Source organism: Balaenoptera musculus, chromosome 17 (assembly GCF_009873245.2).
Source record: "Balaenoptera musculus isolate JJ_BM4_2016_0621 chromosome 17, mBalMus1.pri.v3, whole genome shotgun sequence".
NCBI classification, from domain to species: domain Eukaryota; kingdom Metazoa; phylum Chordata; class Mammalia; order Artiodactyla; family Balaenopteridae; genus Balaenoptera; species Balaenoptera musculus.
In genome coordinates this window covers 14,906,731-14,927,456 of record NC_045801.1, presented here as the reverse complement: position 1 = coordinate 14,927,456, position 20,726 = coordinate 14,906,731, and the positions used below count along the sequence as shown (strand labels likewise).

The window sequence follows — 20,726 nt, the reverse complement described above, 5'->3', positions numbered from 1 at the left end:
TACATAAAATTATGTTTTCTTTAGGAAAATGAAGTCAAATGGTAACTTTCTCTGGTACCATTTTGAGTGAGTGAATGATACACATACTGGAGAGGAAAGTGAGCCTTTCCAACCCTGCTCATGCTGCCTCATTTGCCTGGGCTGCCCGGACATCCCCTTTGTCACCTGTTGCAATCTTGCTGCCCCTGTCACATGCTTCACGACACTCTGCGCTTCCCCTAAGACAACACCCATCTTGGTTTACTGGAATTCTTTTGTCTGTCTTCTTTCTTCAGCTACAAGCTCATTATGAGTAGGGACCAGGGCCTGCCTTCTTCAGCAATGGATCCCCAGCACCAAGCACACGGACAGCCACATACTGCACACTCAGCAATCATTTCTTAACTGAATGCCTAAAAGAATGCATCTTCTTTCCAAATATAGCTCAAATCTCATCTCCTCCTTGAAATCTCTAATTCTGCCCTAATTAATATCCCTCTTTCCTTAACAATTCCAAGGCACAACTCAGAAAGTTTTAAATCGTTTCTAGCTGCTTTTACTCTTTTGAGGAAGGAGAAAAGAAAGGAGCAATTGAGGAGGAAGGCGAAATCAGTCTTTCAAACTATTAAGATAGATTTAAGAATAGACTTAATCCCCACCTGGTTGTAAATATCATCAGATCTTAGCCGACCGATGACCATGCTGATGAAGGTCTCGTTGATAGGCACCCTCTGGAAGTAACTCTCAGGATAGTTGGGTGGTCTTTTGGCTCCTGGTTGGCTCGAATAACCTGTACTTCGAAGCAGCTTACAAATATCATCCATATTCGAATCAGCAGAAGATCGAGCAGCACTGAGCCATGTTCACAATGGGAAATAAAGGGCCAAACAAACCGCATATGTTAGAAATGCAAAGTCCAGCAAAGCAGAAGAATTTCAGTATAACTTGACTTTGTATAATTTTAGATATGACTGTAGGTCAATTTATATCCCTAAAATTCAAAATTATATTTTCAAAAAGCCTGTTGTAATATACCAAACTGATAAGATGGGTTCCTGTATGTATGTACAGTTTTATGTGAAGGTCCATGATCCATTTCCCAAAATCCTTGGGGCTGGATTTGTTTCAGAATACAGCACTTTTCAAATATAAGAAAGTAATATGATACATATCATGTACGATATAATACTCCAGCAGGGTCTTAGATGGCATTCCATGATCAAGATATATTAATATTTCTACAGTAAAATTTATGAACATTCACACAAGTGAGATAAATAAAGACTGTCTATAGCCTCATGTCTGCTCCAGTCAGGTGCTGACTCCAAAAGATTTCAAGTTAGGTCAGGTTTTGCTGCCCACGTACTCTGTATGCATGTTGTGCATGTGTGTATGTTCATATATTTTTGCCAGAGTTCTTTGGATTTCAAAATTGTGGATAAAGAATGTGCACCAATTTCCATAAACTTAAACAATAATTTTAAAAAATTCTATCAATTTCAAGTGGGATATACTAACTGGTTTTTTTTGGCAAGATGTACCTTCTACAGAGATTTAAGCAGAACATCTGTGATTTTTCTGGTGGCTTGAAGTAGTAATCCCCCAAAGAGACTCAATCTTAGACTCGAAGATGACCTCATATCTGATGTAAGAATCTCCTTTACTACTGCTCTGACTTGTAATTGTTCAGTGTCTCTTCAGTAGTGGATCCTCACATTCTAATGAATTAGCCATTATACCCTAAGGGACAAAGCCGGATTGTCAAAGCTGGGCTTGATTAGCAAATCTTTTTCTTCTTCTTCATGTTGTTTACTGTTTTTGTTTTTCCAGGTACTTTCAGAAATAGAGGCAAGACCATTCATAGCCCATTTTAAAAAACATGGATGGTAAAACAGCTCATGGTCAAACTGATGTGAATGAATTACACATGCTGGTGGATACTCTCCTCACATCCTGATAAAGCTAAAGGAACAGGCTAGCTGAGCAGCCTAATTTACTGCTGAGAAGGCAGCAGTACCAAGTGTGGCTGAAAATACAGCATCCCCAAACAATCCCTCTCTGTTGAGGATCTGCCTCCTTTGCCCTATTTATTTTGTCCTAATTTGTAAGTTTGAAAATGTTAATTCTAGCCTGCACATCTTTAGCCCAAGTTCCTGACTCCTGCTTATTGACTGTTTCTTCCCCGAATCTTGACTATTTCTGACATTGACCTTGTATCCAGATTCTGACTCATTTATTTAACAAACTGAAAACTGTACATTAGGGACTGAAATCACAGTTGGTTAAGGTGGGTCCTGTTTTTAAGACCCTGCTTCTTGAAGTCATAGCTCTGTAAAGACACATGTAACACATGGTTGGGATGCGTGTTACTGTTTGTTCTGTTGTTGGTTCTACATATACATGGGTAAGAACTCACTTTCAACCTGGCCCTGAATGATAACTTTTCAAAATGTATCAACCTGAAAATGATAACAGAAAACTCATTCATTTCCTTACATCTGCCAAGGAGTAGTATTTGAAAAGTTGAAAACAAAATTCATTAGACTTCCAAAATTCCCAAATTTATCTTTCAGGTAAGGAAAATTCACATTCCTTTTAAAAAAAACTGAGGTATCATGATGGACATGATAAGCTATATATCTCTAATAATCTATAATAAATTACTCTATATATACTAGATTATATGACATATAATCTATTATAATGATGATATAAAACACAGATTGTTATATTTCTACATTATGTATTATACTTAGAAGTGATAAGAATCTTACACTTTTGCATTCTAGATCATATTGCTGCTGTTCACAATAAAAGGAGGATGGAAACCTACACTGTACTTTACCAATGGCAATGCTTTTGGAGGGTGTAGTCTTAGCCCAGGGATACCTGTATCGATAGTAAGAAACGAGCATTCTCTCTCTGATTTCTCCTTCAATCTTTTGGTCGATGACCAGGAGCATAACTCCATATAAGTACAGTGCTTCACACTATGACGAGAAAAAGACAACAGCCAAGTTCACAGGAGTACACATGCTTATGGAGTGAAGCTGATAATGTATAAAAGGAGAACTCTGCTCTGGTTCCTCCTAAAAACTTTATATTACAAGGAGAATGCAGGTTCCCCCCAAAGGGTTCTCACCTTCTGTACAGAATGAGCTTTGAAAAGTTTATGCAAGATAAAGTTTAATTTACAATGACTATCTTTCAGTTGGTCTATTTTTCATATTTTGCTTGGGATACCAAAATGGAATCCCAATATTATGAATACATAATAAGTCATTCACTTATTTAACAAACATTTCTTAAGTGATCATGATGTACTAGGTACCAGGCTAGATGTCTGGGATGCAAAAGATAAAGAAGATAGTATTGTTACACTGAGGAAGCTCATAACCTGCACATCATCTTTATTCACTTGTAGCTCTGCTCAAAGTCTACTATGTTCTAAATTCAGACAAAGACCTGCCAGTTAGAAGATAATTATCAGTTTATTTTGCTTCTCCTTAAGGAAGGATACACTGTATGTATTTGTGACTTACAGGAAAAAAAGTAACGCTAAGTTTGACATTCTTGATTTTTTAATTTTAAATGGTCACTACTACTTACTAGAAGTTGTTTTCCATCTTCATTGAGAAGCACCGTTTCTAAGGTTTGCTGAATATAAACACCTTCATTGAGATCATCTAGATATCTAGAAATGAAACCCCAGAGCAAGTTATTCATCGATAATAAAAATGTTAATACCTTTGAAGAAGGACAGTAAAGATTTTTAAAAGATTAGGCAAGATATCAGGCATTCTGGCCTTCAAATACTTTGTGGCCATTCATGCTCTTAGGAACAGATTTGTGAGCAGGAACTCATAGTGATCAGGGCCACAGATTATTTATGGCCACTCCAAGTAAAAGGAATATTCCATAGTCTTGATTTATGAATTACAGGTATCTTGGGAATAATGGCATAAGAACATGGACTAGTTAGTTTAAAAGCTAATGAGTAATGAATTCTTAAGGGCTAGAAGGAAGACAATATTGTCTGGTGAGGGATAAGAAGGAAGGCTATAGTTACCAATGCTACAAAAATAAGTTCCTTTTTTTTTTTCACTTCTCATATATAATAAACTAAATTAGGATCAAGATTGAAAGCCAACTGACTTGGTACAAAGCAAGATGATTATAATACTTAACAAGAGCAGGAAATTATATTAAAACTCTAAAATACTTAAGATGACCAGTGCCACAGGAAGGAAAAGACAATTATCCACGGTATAAGCTAGTAAATTTCTTAGTAACTCAGAAAGACATACATGTTCTAGTCCATCCCTTCTCCCTCTCCACTATTTACTATCAAAATAAGCTATGACTAAATTAGTCAATACCTGTTTAAGTCTACAATATATTTATGCACACTTTGAAATGCTAAATAAAATCTGGTCACAATTTCTGTGTTGTTTTCCCGAAACTCTTCATCTAAATCCTGTAGCTCTGGCTTAGCTTCCAGTCTGCTTTCCCATAATTCTGGACCCTAAGAAGAAAAACACATTTATGTGAAACATCAAGAAAAGAGTCACAAACCAATAGAATTATTGGTAACAATTTCAAAATAGTCTTTTAAAAATTTGTTCCTCATAGTTTTGAACTTCAGCAGGTTATTAGCATAGTGGATTTTGGGAAAGGGGAAATTGAAGTATAATTTTCAGCAGCTTATATGAAATCATATTCCCATTTTATAGCTAAATCTACCTGCAAATTTCATACTCTTGGGGCATGGTCTAAATGGAATCTACCAATGGTCTGAGGCTTACAAGTTATTCTGGACTTAAAGAAAACTTTATTTTTGAAATATTTGAACACAGGAAATTGTATAAATTTTTTATTATATTCTGTACTTATACCAATAAAAGTTAATGCATCTCAAAAAAAAAAATTTGTTCCTATGCCTCAAAAGGGATATCAAAAATTGAAAGCAGAGGAACAGAAAGTAATGAAGATATCAGAAGCATAGATATAAAATCCCTTTTAAAGAAATGGACTTGAATTGCAACCACAATTGACATGCTTTTAAGTGTGGGGTACTTCAATGTGAAATACATTATACCAAAGTTATCTTTTTAAAATTTGATTATATTGTGTTAGGGCTTCCACACAGTATGTTTATATTATTTTAAAGTTAGCTGATAACTAAATTTGGTTGAAAAGCTTTTCTTTTTAACTCCTCCTCCATAATTATTTAACCTCTCAGAGTCTCCTGGTTTCCAAAGAAAGCATGCTTTTTGTAGAAAAGACTGGTAAGAAAAGCTGTTGAGGAAGATTACCTTAAAATAGCTGAAATCAAATATAATATCTCCATATTTCTGTTGATCAGCTCGGTCTTTTAACCTGAATACAGCAGGAATAAACTCAGAGAGCCTCAGAAGTTCAGCAATGATGGCATTGCCACAGGAAACAATCCTTAGGATTGCTTGGCCACAGAGGTTATTCTCAGCCAAAAAGTCCAACATCGTGAGGATAATCAACTACTCTGTGCCCAGCCACAGGGAAATGTGTAACTGGCTTCAGAGCAGGGGTCTGTAAATCATCAGATGAAACCAGGTCTGCAGAAACACAGGCCGCTCCATTAAAGGACCTGCATCCAAAAAAAAAAAAAGTATGAAAATCTCCATTTTTTTAAGGAACCGTGTGAAACACACACACAATATTTTTCTTCCAAACTCACTGAAAAAAAATTATAACACGTGAGTTCTGATATGGAGGGAGGCATTTATTTTCCACCCTTCATGTTTTCCTTGTAGAGGGACTTTGCTAAATTGCTACTTTTGGCCTCTTTCTCAACGCTTTATTCACGTCTCTCCATGAGAAAAGACCTGATGTAGCTGATCCCTGAGCTTGGGAGAAGGTTCCAAGGTGCCCTAAATTGGGAACAGATTATTAAATTTTCCTTATAGGAATTGTACCACTTCTTTTACCTTTGGGAAAAGATAACTATGTCCTAAAATCTACTAGAATTAGATGAGGGAACAACCTTTAAAAATGTTTTTTCAGGGAATTCCCTGGCAGTCCAGTGGTTAGGACTCCGTGCTCTTACTGCTGAGGGCCCGGGTTCAATCCCTGGTTGGGAAACTAGATCCCACAAGCTGCGTGGCACAGCCAAAAAAAGGGAAAAAAAAGTTTTTTTCATATGTCAAGTATGGGAGGTCCTGTTATTGAGACTAATATATGCCTGAGAAATGTGACAGGGTGATTCTAAAAGTAAGGACAACTATTTCAATGCTAAGCAGTGGAGAAGTTCTGATTAGGAATGTATCTTCAAATGATACCATCAAAACTTCTGACAGTAAGTTTTATGCTTAACAAAATTGAGAGTAAAATTGCAGAAACTCTGTATTCAGTGGACAAACCAAGAACGAGTCAAAAGCTGACTTCATCAAATCGTCATTTCGATAATACAGTGTTTTGTACTCCACAGTTGTCTTTCATAGTATGATCTTTAAATGGGTAAATTTTGCAAAAAATTTCCAAGGCATCATTCATTTTTCCAAAGGGCTCTCCCAATTCTTTTTCACCTCATTATCTTTTGAAGTGTTAATTGTGTCATAATCTTTGTTGCATTTCTCTCCTCTAATTGTTAATTTAGCTAGGTCATCAATTGTGAACTTCATGGAAGCCTGAATTATTTTTCAACTTCATAAAGGCCTGTGACTTCCCAACATTTGCACTTTCACTTGGCATTGGGATCCTGCTCTATCAACATGATGTCAACTATTAAGAAAACTGACCAAGGGCTTCCCTGGTGGCGCAGTGGTTGAGAATCTGCCTGCCAGTGCAGGGGACACGGGTTCGAGCCCTGGTCTGGGAAGATCCCACATGCCGCGGAGCAGCTAGGCCCGTGAGCCACAATTACTGAGCCTGTGCGTCTGGAGCCTGTGCTCCGCAACAAGAGAGGCCGTGATAGTGAGAGGCCTGCGCACCGCGATGAAGAGTGGCCCCCGCTTGCCACAACTGGAGAAAGCCCTCGCACAGAAACGAAGACCCAACACAGCCAAAAATAAATAAATAAATAAAAATAAATGTACTAGGAATTTGAAAGATTTACATAAACTTGGAGGTGATTTCCTATCAATTAAAATAGAATTAAATTGTATTTTTTAAAAAAAAAAAAAAAAAGAAAACTGACCAAGTGACTTCCCTGGTAGCCCCATGGTTAAGACTCCGTGCTCCCAGTGCAGGAGGCACGGGTTCGATCCCTGCTTGGGGAACTAAGATCCCCACATGCTGCATGACCTGGCCAAAAAAAAAAAAAGGAAGACTGACCAAAAAGTAAGAAAAGTAAGAATTTACTGACCGAATAGACAGTTTTGGACAAGGATATCTGAATGAGGACTAATGTTACAAGTGGTCAGTTTATTAAGATGTTTACATCAATGCCAACTTTTATTCTCATACATGGTCTAAGTTTAGAGACTCAAATAATGAAGCCCTCACTGTACATGAAACCAGAATGGTGGAAAGACTTCTGACTTCCTCTGTAGCCACAGCAAAACATTCCTCAATGCCTGTCACACATTTTTAAAGTTCACCCACGTGATGAGCTACCTACTGTAGTTATCTATTACCTGGAAGCTTTGTATAACCCTTAAGGGTTTTCTTTTTTCCTTTTGGAAGTTTCTATCATTGATTCAAAATTTAGAAATGTCTTAATTTACTGGGATGTGTGGCAGCAACTGTTGGCTCCTCAACAGTACTTCCCACTCACCTACTCCTTTCTTATTCTAGAGGACAAGACAGTCAGATCCTCAGTTTCCCTCCCTTGAAGCCAGGTTAGACATGTGACTCACTTTTGACCAATGAGATAGAAGAAGTCTATAGTGAACTTCTAGGAAATATTTTTTTTTCTCCAGCTACAAGGAGAGAGGCACGTCAAGAGAAATTTCTCTTGTTGCTCTGGCTATCCCTTCTTCTTGCCTTTGAGTGTGGTCCAGTGAATATCTGGTGCCTGAAGCTGCAGTAGCCACCTTGAGACCATGAGGTAACAGGCCTAAGAGAAAAAACGCCAAGAACCTGCAGACTGTGGTGCGGAAGGAATCTAAATTCTTATCGATGTTACTGATTCCTTGATTCAACTGTGGCACTACCTACCTCTGTAATCCTTGTTAAATGGACTGCTTTTATGGTTTACCTAATGTTAATTGGGTTCTGGATTATATGCAGGTGAAAGCACTTCCAATGATACAGATTCACTTATTCAGCAAATATCTACCCAGTGCCTACTATGTGCCAAGCACTGTTTTAGGACCTGAGGCTACTGTAGTGAACATAACTAAGTCCCTGCTCTCATGAAGCCTACATACTATTGGGAGTGGGAAAGAGATAAACAAATAAATGTATTACATATCAGGCTTTGATAATGCTGTAAAGAAAAGCATGACAAAGGGATGGAGCGTGTGTTATTTTACATACAGGAGTTTGTAAAAGCCTCTCTGGTAAGATGATATTTGAGCAGAGACCAGAAGCAAGTGAGGGACCAAGCAGTAAAGGTATCTATAGCCTCTAAGATGGTCCCCAATGACCTCCACCTTCCTGTTCATTCCCTGAGTGCGACTTACTGTCTCCCATCTAAAGAAGGGAATATGGTAGATGTGAAAGATACCATTTCTGAAATGAGATTGCAAAAAAGACTGTGACTTCTGGCTTGGGAGCCCTTTCCAGCATGTGTGTCTTGGGAGAAGCAAGTTGTCAGGTTGTGAGACAGCCCTGTGGAGGAGCCCTTGGGACGATGGAGAAGTCTGCCAACCACCACTTGAATGAGCTGGAAAATGGATCCCCCCAACCCCAGTTTGTGTTCACAGCACAGCAACCTCCCAAGAGCCCCTGAGCCAAAGGCACCCAGCTAAAGCCACATAGCTGATTCCTGACCACAAACGTTAATAAGACAATAAATGCTTATTGTTTTATAGCCACTAGGTTTGAGGGTAATTTGTTAGTTTACCGATAGTGATCTAAGAGAAGGGCATTCCAGGAAGGGGTTACAAGTAAGTACTAAGGGACAGAAGCAGAGGTAGGGTAGGTGGAGTTGGGTCCCATAGCAGAGATTACTGAGAAGCCACTACAGTTGTCCAGAACTCTCTCTCATGAGGGTTGTGTATAATACACATTAAGGCATAAATTAGTAACAAGTCTGTTCAGTTTTCTCTGTGATGCTTGCTTGTTAAGCCACGTTGATCTCTAACAGGCTGAATTTCAGATAATTTCATTCCATTTTTCCCACTGAAACGGCCTGCCTTGGAAAATAAGACAAGTGAGAAAATAAAGGAAAATGAGAACAGAAGTCACCTGAAGTCCTCTGAAGACCACTAAACTAACCCAGGTCTCAGCAGGATGAAACTTTAGACTCAATTCAGAGGAGGGCAGGCTATGATGAACAGGTCTAAGTGCTACCATTTGGATACCAAGATAGGACAGACAATGTGGCCAAAGAGAAAACAGCTTAAAGCAAGGCAACATGGCCTGCCTTCTTTCCCAACAAACAGATAGACAGATATACTCGGCGCGTGCACGCACGTGGTCAGGGAGGCTTAGGCCTGGGATAATGACTTAAGTCAAAATTCTTGTGTGTCCAAGTCTTATTTTAATCCTTTTTACCTAAGAGTTACACTGTAGGCAACTTTCAAAATATTATTTGGCTAAAGTCTTTGGTAAATAGCCTCACTGTTGGCTGAAAAACTGGTCCTAAAGAACAGAATCTAAGAAGCATAATTAAAGATGCCTAATCATGTTGCAGTGAACTCAGAGGTAGGTGGCTTTATAGAAGATGTTAAGACTTAGTTGAGATTTAAAAAAAAAATCACTCTAGAATGAGATGCAAATAAACATGGTAGAAGAAGCTATATTAAATCTTCCTTTTTTTTTTTTTTTTAAATTGGGGTATAGTTGCTTTACAATGTTGTGTTAGTTTCTGCTGCTCAGAGAAATGACTCAGCTATACGTATACATATATCCCCTATTCCCTCTTTTTTGGATTTCCTTCCCATTTAGGTCACCACAGAGCACTGAGTAGAGTTCCCTGTACTATACAGCAGGTTCTCATTTGTTATCTATGTTATACATATTAGTGTATATATGTCAATCCTAATCTCCCAGTTCATCTCTCCCCCGCCCCCAACAAATCTTCCTTTTAGAGGTTCTCTTGGTGCTAGGGATGAAGACAACTCATAAAGACCAGCTTTCTCAGTATAGCCTCTCTTACTATTTGACATGAAATGAAACTAAGAGATCCCACTCAATTTCCTAATTTTGTTTTTACAAGGCACCCAGAAAAGTGGTTGTAACTTCATTTTCAAGAATTTGGTACGGAATTATGATCTTTAGTTTGGAAAGTAATCCTAGACAAAAGACAACATGCTTTCAAGAAGAAAGCATGGCAACATCATACCAATTACCCAATGAGTACAGAACTAAATTCTGAAAATTAAATTGCCCTGGGAAGAACCACTCTTTATCCTACTCAGAGGACAAAAGAAGACTGATCTATTTTAATCCTTTTATAAAACCTCAGTTCCATAAAGAAGGAAGCACTGGTCTCCACCAATCCGTTATCAGGAACAAACTATAGCGGTTGTTGATCAAAAGTGACCGGCATATCTCTTCCAGAAAAGTTCTAAAATGAGCCTAATCACTCTAGTCTGAGAATCCCGAAAAAGAAAGAAGAAAAACCGGAAGGTGTTCCTTGTTGTGGGCAAAGGCAGTAAAGCCTCTCCCTCCCCCTTCTCCCAGCCATCACCTAGGCTGGAGGAAGCTCCACGCACTTGGAATCAATCAGGAGACCCGGTTCCATTACCGGCTCTGTGTTTTTTTGTTTTTTTAACTGTACGACCACAGACAAATTAGGACCCTCGAAACTATTTTTTGAAATCCAAAGGACTTTGGCATGTCACAGGTGAGGGAGTTAAGGTGCAGAGAGGAGCAATGACTTGCCCAAACTCACAGCCCGTGATAGAACTGGAATTCAAACCTGGGTCCGTCAGACCGTAAAAGCTTCCACCAACCACTCAGGTTTCTGGAGAGTAAATGGAGAAATCACGACGTCCACAGAGCATTGCTCCCGGAAACTTGGAAGGATCAGACGCGGACTAAGCAGCTGAACATCACTTCCTAAAGCGCCAAAGAGGCGTGGAAAATTGTTTCCACCTGAGTGGAGATGCAGAGCCTGGACTGCAGCAGCAGCAGTTCCAGGAAAACCCTTAGTCCTCCACGCCAGGCTCCCCCATCCAGACCCCACCCCATGCCGCAGAAACCCCCACCACGGCCAGCGCGGCCCAGCCCTGGGGCGGGGGAGGGGACGGGGGACGCGAAGGAGGGGGCGCGCGCACACCGCCCCTACTCACCTGTCACCCGGGCCGCGCCAGGGCGCACGCGCAGGGCAGGCGGTCGCGCGCGGAGTCAGCACCCCGGCCCCCACCCCTCTGTCTCCGCAGGGGTCCTCTTCCACCCCCAGGCCTTATCCAGAGCCGGCCGGACCCCGGCTTCCGCCCCGAGCTCCCTCGGCCGTCACATGACAAAGGGGCGGAGAGCGGGGCGGGGCGTCACGTGACCACTCGCCGGCGACGACTGATGACGCCTGAGCCCGCGCTCGCCGTTTCAGCGACAGGATTAGGGAGTTAAGGAAGCAGTTGGGGGTCTTGGTGTGGGGAGTCCAGGCGCAGCCAAACGGAGCTACATCGGGCAGCCAGGTAAGGCAAGAGCGGGGCGTGGCGATGGGGAGGGTGATGGGGGGTGTTGCCTCCCTCTCGGGCTCTCCGCCGGTGCCCCGAGCTACGGTCTGTGGACCTGTGTTGTGGTCCTGGTTCTTTTCACGCCACAGCAATGAGGCTGGGGCGGTTTACCTCCCTCTCCAAGACGCCATCTCTCCATCCTTGGGCTCTATGTGTGTGGGGCAAAGATCACGAATTCTTTTTTGATTTTTTATTGAAATACAGTTGATTTACAATGTGTTAATTTTAGGTGTACAGCAAAGTGATTCAGGTAAATATATATGTATAATTATATATAGAGAGAGAGAGAGTGATTCAGGTAAATGTATATATATATATATTCCTTTTCAGATTCTTTTCCTTTGTAGCTTATTAAGATATTGAATATAGTTTACCGTGCTACACAGTAGGACCTTGTTTTGTCTATTTTATATATAGTAGTGTGAGATCACGAATTCTTGATCTAAATAAATCTGGTTTGAGCCGGCTTTCAAAGCAGGGCCTTGGGCAGATCCTTTAAATAAACTCTCTGGGCGTCAGTTTCCTTTTCTCTCCTAGAAATGGTTGTGAAGATTAAGGATAATGAGAACGAACTGTAGGGGCACCAGTTTATGGCGTGCTATAGGGAACCTAGAAATGGTGGTTTCTGTTATTGATGTAACTCTCCTAAATCTTTATTGGTCACCTATTTCGTGTGAGGAGCTGTCTTATGTTATGTGGAATCTGTCAGAATTCTAGTTTAAGTTGCTCCCAGGGTGAAAGAGTGGCAGATATGGGAGCAAGTAGTTATGATGGTTTTTAAAATAGAAAGGGAGAGGGAGAGAGAGAAAGAGGGGGATAGTGGTAGCATGAAGGAGAGAACAAGCAACTGAGAGGGCTTCATAAAGATGTAACCTTGCATACTGAAAAAGAAGATACAGCTATGGCTGAACTTGTATAGGGCCCTGTGGATTTGAAGGAGGTCAGCACAGTATCTAAATTATTTGCTCTATGCTTACCACTAGTACAGAAGGATGAGAGGAGTGTTTTTATTTTTACATTAGCTAATAATTGGCCTCACCTACAGAGAATCTTATAGACCTGCTCTGGTCTGAATGTTTGTGTCCTCCTCCTACCCCCACCCCCCAATTCATATGTTGAACTCCTAAAGCCAGTGTGATGGTATTAAGAGGTAGAGCCTTTGGGAAGAGCTTAGGTCACGAGGATGGAGCCCTCCTAGTAGGCTTAATACCTTTATAAAAGAGGCTCCAGAGAGCTCCCTTGCCCCTTCTACCATGTGAAGACACAGAACTAGAAGGCCCTGGCCATGAATCACCGGATGAGGGCCTTCACCAGAATGCGACTATGCTGGTGCCTTGACCTTGGACTTCCCAACCTCCAGAACTGTGAGAAATGTTTCTGTTGTTTATACGTTATTGTGTCTGGTATTTTGTTACAGCAGCACCAACAGACAAAGGCAAGGCCTGTTAGGGAAGGCAACATAACATGCTAGGGAAAAGCTCAGGAAGTGCATAACCTTGTTTTAAACTTTCTTTGAGACCATAGGTACAGAGAACAAAACAGTCACAGTTCCCTGGGGAAGGCTCCAAAGGGGGTTAATTTAAACCAGTGTTTCTCAACCACTGCACTGTTGACATTTGGTGCCAAATAATTCTTTGCTGTGGGGGGCTGTCCTGTGAATTATGTACTTAGCTGTACTTAGTGGGAGAAATAGGGAGAAGTGCGTTTAGTCCATCTTTTGCCTCCAGCCATTCTCTTTGCTTCTCGATCTGAATCGTTCCTCTTGATAGTGCAGAATTAACAGACGGACGTTTTCCCCACCTCTCTGCAAGTGTAAAGTTTCATTGGAGTAATGTGAATTTTGCATTCATATAATAAGGATGACTACCATGCAGTAGACACTTTCCATTTATCCTGGATTATATTAATCCTTATATACGTTGTGTCTTAGTCAGCTCAGGCTGCTATTAAAAAAATACCATAGACTGGTGGCTTAAGCAACAGAAATTTATTTCTCACAGATTTGGAGACTGGAAGTTGGGGACCATGGTGCTGGTATGGTTGGATGCTGGTGAGGGCTCTCTTCCTGGTTTGTAGACAGCCACCTTACTGTATCTTTACATGGTGGACAGAGAGAGCAAACCCTGGTGTCTCTTCCTCTTCTAATGACACTAATCCCATCATGAGGGCTCCCCCCTCACTTAAACTTAATCAACTCCCAAAGGCTCCATCTCTATATATCATCACATTGGGAGTTAAGGTAAACATAAATTTGGGGGGGACAAAGTTACCTCAGTGTTCTCCATACTTGAATTATTTGGGGTGCTTCATAAAAATAATAGTTTCCTCCGTGTCCACTAGAGACTGATTCAATAGGTCTGAGATAGTATCCATTAATAACTATATTTTTAGTAAGTATTTCAACTGATTTTTAAGATCAGACAAGTTTGAGAAAACTACAAAATTTAATTTAGGGGACTTCCCTGATGGCGCAGTGATTAAGAATCAGCCTGCCAATGCAGGGGATGCGGGTTCGAGCCCTGGTCCGGGAAGATCCCACATGCCGCGGAGCAACTAAGCCCCTCCTCCACAACTACTGAGCCCGCGTGCCACAACTACTGAGCCTGCGCTCTAGAGCCCGTGCTCCGCAACAAGAGAAGCCACCGCAATGAGAAGCCCGCGCACCACAATGAAGAGTAGCCCCCACTCACCGCAACTAGGGAAAGCCTGCGCACAGCGACGAAGACCCAATGCAGCCAAAAATAAATAAATAATAAATAAATAAATACATTTATTTGAAAAAATTTAATTTATTCTTACAATAATGCTGTGAGATAGATGTGATTATCTCCTTTTTACACGGGAGCAAACTGAAGATAGAGAAGTTAAGCAACTCAACCAGAGTGATGCAGTTTTAAGTGGGGTGGACAAGGTGGAATTTCCAGGCATTCATGTCCAAGGTCCGTTCACTTATGCGCTATTCTGTATTGCTGCTCACAGTATTGTATGAGTAACTTGATGGTAATATTTGCTCTCATTTTAAAAGATTATATGCCAGACATTATTCTGAGTGTTTTGTTATACATATGAACTCATTCAGTCCTCCCAGTAATCCTTGAAGTCAGCACTGGATCATGCCCATGTTGCAGAAAGGAAAAGTGAAGCATTGAGAGGTTAAATAACTTGCCTAAAGTTATTCAGCTACTTAATTGGCAAAATCAGTCTTCGAACTCATGTAGTCTGGCTCCAGAGGCTACAGTGTTTAACCCCTACTAGAGTTTTTAGTCATTAACCCCTACTAGTATCACCTCCATATTCTACTCTATAACGTAACTGATGTTTATTTTTAATATAAATGTGTTTCATGTTATCTTTAAGTAAAATTAATATTCCAGGAAGATATATCATGTTCATACTGTGGCTTTACTCCGTCTGGCTTACCCCCTGGTGTGTGTATATGTGTGTGTGTGTGTATACACTTTGATAATTGTGTTTCCAGAACAGTGCTATCCAATGCAGTAGCCATTAGGCACATGTGGCTATTTAAAATTTGTTTTGATTTTGCATTATTTTAATATAGCAAAGCATTGACAAGAATAATAGGCAACTTATTTGATAAATTTGGTTTTATAAAAATATTTGTTGGGCTTCCCTGGTGGCGCAGTGGTTGAGAGTCTGCCTGCCAATGCAGGGCACACGGGTTCGAGCCCTGGTCTGGGAAGATCCCACATGCCGCGGAGCAACTGGGCCTGTGAGCCACAATTACTGAGCCTGCGCGTCTGGAGCCTGTGCTCCGCAACAAGAGAGGCCGCGATAGTGAGAGGCCCGCGCACCGCGATGAAGAGTGGCCCCCGCTTGCCACAACGAGAGAAAGCCCTCACACAGAAACGAAGACCCAACACAGCCATAAGTAAATAAATAAATAAATACTTAAAAAAAAAACAAAAAACAGAGGTTTCTCTCAGCCAAGGGCAAAATAGGAAATCAGAGAGATACAGCAGAAGTCAGCCAACACCCTGTTTAAAAAAAAAAAAAAAAAATTTGTTGAAAAGAGGCAAAAAGACGGTATGTAAAAATATTAGTGATGAAATATTTCATATATCTATTACAAAAATTAGAATAGAAAATATTCTCCATTTAGAAGCATTACTTCTGAGATTACCAGGTTCCCTGGCACCTGTAGTGTTTCACAATTTTAAAAAAATCATGGTCTTCAGAGAAGAGTCATTTGAAGGTGTCAACAGTTTCACATTCATAAGCATGACATGCAATTTTGAAGAGAATCGCAGGAAATTCTATGAAAAATTAAAATAATAAGACCACATTGAGATAATATATCTTCAGAAAAATACTGGTGTCATAGTATTAAAGACAGATATGGCTAATAAACTGATTAATGAATGTAAATATGTACCAAGAATAACAGTTTCTTTTTTTTTAAAGTTTTGGTAATCAGTATAAAAAGATTTCTAAATCTGTTTTAATGCATGTAGATATATGTTACTATTATTTTTTAAAAGTGTAGTTGACTTCCAATATGGCTATTTAAATTTAAATTGATTAAAATTAAATAAAATTTAAAACTCAATTCCTCAGTCACGCTAATCACATCAATAGTCATGCTATTATGACTCTCAGTAATCACTGCTAATCAATAGTCACACGTGCCTAATAGCTTCTGTATTGGACAATGCAGATTATAGAACATTTTTGTCATGGCAGAAAGTTCTATTAGACAGTGCTGCTCTAGACAATTTAGACTTACACTAGAATCAAGATTGACTAGAAAACTGAATACTTGAACCATATCGTTTGATCTTTGCAGGATTGTGTTTTTTGAGTAACAGTTGGTGTTATAATAGGTATACCCCCAAATCTAAATGGCTTTGCACAATTGAAGTTTTTTATTTCTTTCATGCATGGAGCCTGATTGGTGGGCAGTTTTCCTCCAAGCAGTGAAGTAGGAACCTAGGCTTCTTCCATTTGGTGGTCCTCTATCTTCAGCATGTGGCTTCTAAGGTCATTGCTTGTCTGTATCAAGCTGACAAATGGGAAAGAGTGTGGAGATAGAGTGCCGTTTTCATGGACGGGGGCTGGAAATGGCTTCTGTTTCACTGCCTTGAATTCAATCATACGGCCACACCTAACTGCAAGGAAGGCTGCAAACTGTGGTCTAGCTGTACAAGCAGGTTGAAAAGGAAATGGGTTTGGTGGGCACTGAGCTGGAATCTGCCACAAGTGTCCTGTCCTTAGCTTACCCTGAGACATAATCTAAGAAACAGTCCTCAGAAGCTTACTATTGCTGTATCATAAGAATATTATTAAGGACATTTTTCAGTATGACTCTTATTATCTCATACGTGATGATCCATGCTGCCTTGATTGCCATGGAAAGCCTTATTTTTCTTGAGTTCTTGGCGTACTTTATGGAGAAAGAGAATTCTGTAATTTTCACTTTTTGTTTTGCTTGTCAGGAAATCTCATAGCCAAATTTGTATTTACAAATATAGCGCTGTGTAGAATCAAAGAATCCTAAAGCTTATATGATTACATCCTAAATTTTCTCATGTACTTGGTTTTCCCTTTAATCTGTTTTTTGATCCTGATTTTTATGAATTTACATATTTTCCATCTTATTGCATATGTTTGTGTTTATATTGTGTTAACCATCCCAACTTGTTTGGTATAATAAAGTGAGATTGTAAATAAATACTGTCTTTCACCAAAACACACATATTCAAAACACCATTATTGTTGTTTTTTTTAAATTTTTTTTTATTGGGGTATAGTTGTTTTACAATGTCATGATAGTTTCTACTGTACGGTGAAGTAAAGTAGAGTTCCCTGTGCTATACAGCAGGTTCTCATTAGTTATCTACTTTATACATATTAGTGTATATGTGTCAATCCCAATCTCCCAATTCATCCCACCCCCCACTCCTTTGTCATTATTGGTTTTTCATTCATATACACGGTCATGTCTTCTCTCTCTCAGTGTGAAATTTTAACACCACAGAAACTCCCAGAAGATAACATAATGAGAACCCTTGTTCCATCATCTGGATTTTAACATCTGTAACATTTTGCCATATTTGCTTCAGGTCTTGATTTTTAAGATCATTTAAAGAAAAAAAACAGATAAAGTTAAAGTCCCCAGGTCTACCTGGACCTTTATCCTTCATTAAGACTGTCTCTGCTATGTTCCAAAAAATACTTACTGAATATTTGTTAATTGAATGATTTGAATTGATGATGAGTTGTATTGTGGATGTTTGTAGTAGACTAACACCTCAAAAATAGAAATTAACATCTTAAGTGCCTTCTCTGTGACCTTCCCTTTTTATACCCTGTGTCATTTTTAATGAATCTAATGATTGACAGGCCTATTTGTTGAATGAATGGATGAATTTAATGAAAAGGGACCAATAATTGAGAAACTACTGTAGTAATCCAGTTGTGAGGTAAACATGGTGGCAGTGGAGAGGATTGGAAGGGCCACAGATACTAGACAGCTCAGAGACAGTTAAGCAATCTGTCCATGGTCACTCAGCAGTACAGTGGCAGAACCTGAATTCACGCTGTATCAGTATGATTTCTGAGAAAATACCTTTTTTGGTACCGTACAGCCTTTCCTCTAAGCCTGTGTAAATTCTCTCCACTTTTCTGGATGGTTTCAGTGGACTGAATTTCAGGTAGTTTGTGAATTAAGCAAAGATGTCTTTTTGTAGGGAGCTTTACGTAAGTAGTCCAAAGCTTAAAGAGTTGGTGGTTGAAGATACAGATTAGGGAGTGTTTTAATATGAAGATAATAATTGAAACTGTTACAGTGGGTGAGCTACCAGAAGATAAGAATTTACAGACAAATTCTGTTTTTTTCTGAAACAATCTGGGATCTCACCAAGTCTATAAATCTTAGAACCCAGAGGAACTGTCAGAAATAAAAGTTTTCTTATAATTTTCAGAATTCAATATGTATATGTGTCAGATAAGTTAAAAATTACAGGTTTTCAAAATTCTCCCTTATTAAACTATTTTATTGCTACTATTTTCATTTTTTGGAAGAATCCTTTATATGAGCAGTGTGCTTTTTCTGACACACTTATGTTTTTCTTTATATGAGCAGTGTACTTTTTCTGACACACTTATGACACACTAATGTAGGAACTGTGCTGTTGTTGAATTCTTTAAAGAATCAGGGAATCTTTTGGAAGACGGTGTTCCCCCTCCTTTATATATTGAAGTACATCTTCTTTATATATTGAAATGCATCTATTATGTTTGGTGGCCCAGATGATGGGACAATGCTTTGATATCGTTTCAAGTGATATAGAATGTAGATAATTGTGTAGCACTTGTGGGGTATTGGATACATTCATATAGATGTTTATAGTGGTTCTGTTTTCCTATGCAGTTATTATTCTTATTCATAAATTTTGTTTCATTCTGTTTGAAAACTTAGGTAATAATTTCAAGATGCCAGGGCGTTCCACTTCAAGTTCAGGTTCAACTGGTTTTATATCCTTCAGTGGTGTAGAATCTGCACTCTCCTCCTTGAAAAACTTCCAGTCCTGCATCAGCTCTGGAATGGACACAGCTTCTACTGTTGCTTTGAATCTTGTGGAAACTCAGAGTAAGTAATAATTAAAACTTATTTCTTTTGTGTCTATTTTGACGTAACCCTGAGTGGTGGCATTGCTCTAGGGATGCAAGATACCGCTCACCTTTTGGGTAACCTTGGGACAATCATTTAATCCCTCTGGACATCTGTTTTCTCATCTTGTTTTACGTACCACATAGTGATGTACTGCGGATGAGATGAGATTGACTCATTCATATGTGTTCAAACCCCCATGAGCCACTAGAGACTGCACTAGAAATTTATGGGCTGAAACATGAAGGTATCTGACCTCAAGGAACATACAATCAAAAGTATGTGACATTTGTGGGACTTCCCTGGTGGCACAGTGGTTAAGAATTCGCCTGCCAATGCGGGAGACACGGGTTCAATCCCTGGTCCGGGAAGATCCCACATGCTGCGGAGCAACTAAGCCCGTGCTTCACAACTACTGAGCCTGCACTCTAGAGCCTGCGAGCCACAACTACTGAGCCCACACACCGCAACTGCTGAAGCCTGAGTGCCTATAGCCCGTGCTCCGCAACAAGAGAAGCCACCGCAATGAGAAGCCCATGCACTGCAACGAAGAGTAGCCCCTGCTCGCCGCAACTAGAGAAAGCCTACGTCCAGCAACAAAGACCCAACACAGCCAAAAAAAAAAAAAAGTATGTGACATTTGTGAACTGTACAGTATACAGCATTATGATAGTTATTTTCCAGTAATTTAACTATATTTTGTTCATGCTTAATTACTCAGTAGACAGACTAAGCTGATGCTAGGGGTACTGGTAAAGGAAGGCCTCTACAAAAAATGAGAGAAGTTCAGTTTTGCTGAACTTGACCACAATTTTTTGATGAGAAGATCTAGAAAGATGTTATTTGCTTTGTTTGGATTAAATTTGTTATTTTATATTATATATGGAAGCAGGGGAGCACCATAATCTTTTTGTTTTCCTTTTAATATCACTGTTTTTCAGCAATTTGATTGTGATGTGCCTTGTTGTGATTTTCTTTGTTTATTCTGTCCAGTGTTCTTCGAGCTTTATGGATTTGTAGGCTTACAGTTTTGATCAAATTTGGAAAAAAAATTCTGCTGCTATTTCTCTCCCCTCTCTTCTCCTTCTGGGGCTCCAGTTACATGTACGTTAGGCTGCTTGGTAATGTCTCATAAGTCACTGAGGCTCTGGTGATTTTTTTCAAGTCTTTTTTTCTCTCTGACTTTAGTATGAATAGTTTCTTTTGCTGTGTCTTCAAGTTCATTAGTTCTGTCTTCTCAAGTGTCTAATTGCCTCAATCTATCCAGGGAATTTTTAATTTCAGAGACTGTATTTTTCAGCTTTAGAAGACATGAAAAAGAATTAAATGGAATCTTATTTCTCTCTTCA

The 20,726-nt window shown here is 39.6% G+C and overlaps 2 protein-coding genes across 4 annotated transcripts in view; one reads left to right on the top strand and one right to left on the bottom strand.

The window, feature by feature from the left end:
- Positions 1 to 11,535, bottom strand: part of WASHC5 (WASH complex subunit 5) — a 55,109-nt gene extending 43,574 nt beyond the window's left edge. The window contains exons 1-6 of one of the 2 annotated variants that reach the window (XM_036830291.1): positions 11,361 to 11,535; positions 5,295 to 5,605; positions 4,359 to 4,504; positions 3,589 to 3,673; positions 2,869 to 2,969; positions 639 to 831 (exon numbers count right to left, since the gene is read on the bottom strand). In XM_036830291.1, the coding sequence (XP_036686186.1) occupies positions 639 to 831; positions 2,869 to 2,969; positions 3,589 to 3,673; positions 4,359 to 4,504; positions 5,295 to 5,480 (711 nt within the window). In that variant the 5' untranslated portion in view covers positions 5,481 to 5,605; positions 11,361 to 11,535. The remainder of the gene's footprint in view (positions 1 to 638; positions 832 to 2,868; positions 2,970 to 3,588; positions 3,674 to 4,358; positions 4,505 to 5,294; positions 5,606 to 11,360) is intronic. The other variant, XM_036830293.1, reaches the window with a different exon arrangement.
- Positions 11,536 to 11,598: 63 nt separating this feature from the next.
- The window catches only part of NSMCE2 (NSE2 (MMS21) homolog, SMC5-SMC6 complex SUMO ligase), a 219,719-nt gene continuing 210,591 nt past the window's right edge, over positions 11,599 to 20,726 (top strand). For both annotated transcript variants that reach the window (XR_005017026.1, XM_036830295.1), the window contains exons 1-2: positions 11,599 to 11,705; positions 19,186 to 19,356. Coding sequence is in view for 1 of the 2 variants with exons in the window: in XM_036830295.1 (XP_036686190.1) it covers positions 19,200 to 19,356 (157 nt within the window). In the remaining variant the exon portion in view is untranslated. The remainder of the gene's footprint in view (positions 11,706 to 19,185; positions 19,357 to 20,726) is intronic.